Source organism: Odocoileus virginianus, chromosome 27 (assembly GCF_023699985.2).
Source record: "Odocoileus virginianus isolate 20LAN1187 ecotype Illinois chromosome 27, Ovbor_1.2, whole genome shotgun sequence".
Classification (NCBI taxonomy): domain Eukaryota; kingdom Metazoa; phylum Chordata; class Mammalia; order Artiodactyla; family Cervidae; genus Odocoileus; species Odocoileus virginianus.
Window position 1 is genome coordinate 44482299 of NC_069700.1, and position 2249 is coordinate 44484547.

Here is a 2249-nt window from a genome sequence, read left to right on the forward strand (position 1 = left end):
ATCTTTGAATTGAGTGAAAAGATAACAAAATGATTATATAACCATTGTTCTCTTATCAACAGTGAGAAATATTATGTCATTTCTGACCAGTTTACTGTTGGTTTGAGTAACAGTAGTTTTTTAAGTTTGCAAATAAGAATTTAAGTTTTAAAAAATTTTGATATGAAATCTCCAAATCAGAAACAAGTGGTACAGTTTATCAGTACAGGAAAATGGGATGGAATACAGCTTAATACTAATTCCATCTATCATGAATTAAGCATAAGCAGATGGGAGCCATATTTGATTACACAATCTTATAGGAGAATCAAGAATTTATACCTGAAAAAGAAAAAAAACAATTTATACCTGGATTTCAGTGAAATAAACTAGAGTAGTGAACACTTATAAGCAGTAACTAAAAGGCATCAATAAATAAATTTTGGTGGATAATATTCAAAAGGCACATGGCATAGTGATCAGACATAGGCTGTTATATTTAGTCTTTTATTTTGCAAGCTTGTGTTTCTTTTGTTGCCCCAATTCAACTATATTATGTGCTCTTTAATATGACTAATAAATATATTCATTTCTACCACATACTGTGCCTAAATAAGCATCATGAAGCAAATAAGGATCTCAGTTTGAACAAAATGCAGCTCTTTACTACTTTAAGGTTGGGAGGTATATCTTCAGATTGTTTGAAGACCTCAGAGAGAACGAGGTCATTCTCTCTTCTCAAGTTAAGCAAAAGTCCAACATTTTTAGTTATTCCAAATATCCCAGGTCCTCCTCCCTAGTCTTATTAGTGCCCCCTTTACCTTCTTGTTCCTTAGAGTGTAGATGAGTGGGTTAAGAGTCGGGGTTACAACAGTGTAGAAAAGGGTGAGAAACTTGCCCTGTTCATGAGCATAGTGACTCTTGGGTTGAAGATAGACAGCTGTGACAGTGCCATAGAAGACGGCAGACTACAAGAAGATGAGAAGCGCAGGTGCCAAATGCTTTCTTCTTGCCTGAAGTTGACTTTATTCTCAGCACAGCTTTAGCAATAGCAATGTAAGAGGAAAGGATAATAATCAAGGGCACCACCAGGAGAATAATACTGGCTATGGACATCTGGATTTCGTTATAGATGGTATCTGCACTAGAGACTTGAATGAGGGCTGGAACTTCACACACAATGTCATCCACCCTCCGGTTAGAGCAGAAGGGTAACTGGAGGGTAGCAGGAGACTGAATCAGAGACTGAATCAGGCCAGTCCCCCATGCTAGGACGGCCAGCTGCAGACAAAGTTTTGGGTGCATGATAGTGGTATATTGGAGTGGATGACATACTGCCACATAGCGGTCCACAGCCATGATGACAAGAAGGATACATTCAGTGGCCCCAAGCCACAAGAAGACATAGAGTTGAATGGCACAGCCAGTGTAGCTGATGGTCTTCTCTGGACCCCAGAAATTAACCAACATCTGTGGAACACAGCTGCTGGTGAAACAGAGATCTAGCAGAGATAGGTTGGAAAGAAAGTAATACATCGGGATGTGGAGTTTTGGATCCTTCAAGGAGGCAAGAATTATGACCAAATTTCCTGTAATAGTCAAGCAATAAAAGATCAGGATCACCCAGAAAAGTGTCTTCTCCAAATATGGCTTGTCAGAGAAGCCCAGGAGGATGAAATCACTATGGCTGTCATTACAAATTGTGAACATAGCTTCTGGAGCAATTGTCTTTTTAGAAAGTAGTTCAAAAGTAGTTGCTCAAAGGCCTGTACAGAGACAGGGAGAAGGGCAGTATGAATTATTTGATTACTTTCTACTCAAGGGCTCAAGGGTGAGATTTTTCCCTCCTATATTTAAAAAAACACAAAATTTAGTAATCTGTTTTAATCATTCATACCCATAATTCATTTTCTTTTTTCTTCTCATCCTCTTTCCCACCTTGTTCATATTTTGTATCTGATTAGAACTTTATATTATAAATATTATGTAAATAAATACTGAATACCTTCTAGTCAAAATATCTTTGGTAAGTATTATGAGATTATTTTATCCTTGCTCTCAGAGACTACACATTTATTACATTTACTGCATAAATTTTTATACAAATTACTGTTCAATAACATTCTCTTTCTCTTTTTTCCTTTTGTTTCCATTTTTATGTTTTTGTATCTCAATTTGTCTGAATACTTTTCTCCCATCCCTTAGTCTTCATTCCTCTCTCTTCATCCTCCCTTTCTCTTCTTCATTTCACCTTTCCACTATCTCTCTTG

At 36.9% G+C, this 2249-nt stretch overlaps 1 protein-coding gene across 1 annotated transcript; it reads right to left on the reverse strand.

The window, feature by feature from the left end:
* Positions 1 to 743: 743 nt before the first annotated feature.
* On the reverse strand, positions 744 to 1689 carry LOC110143527 (olfactory receptor 2H2-like). Its single transcript, XM_020903176.2, is given in 2 exon segments — positions 744 to 944; positions 946 to 1689. Coding segments are annotated over 2 exon segments (945 nt in total).
* Between the last annotated feature and the right edge of the window lie 560 nt (positions 1690 to 2249).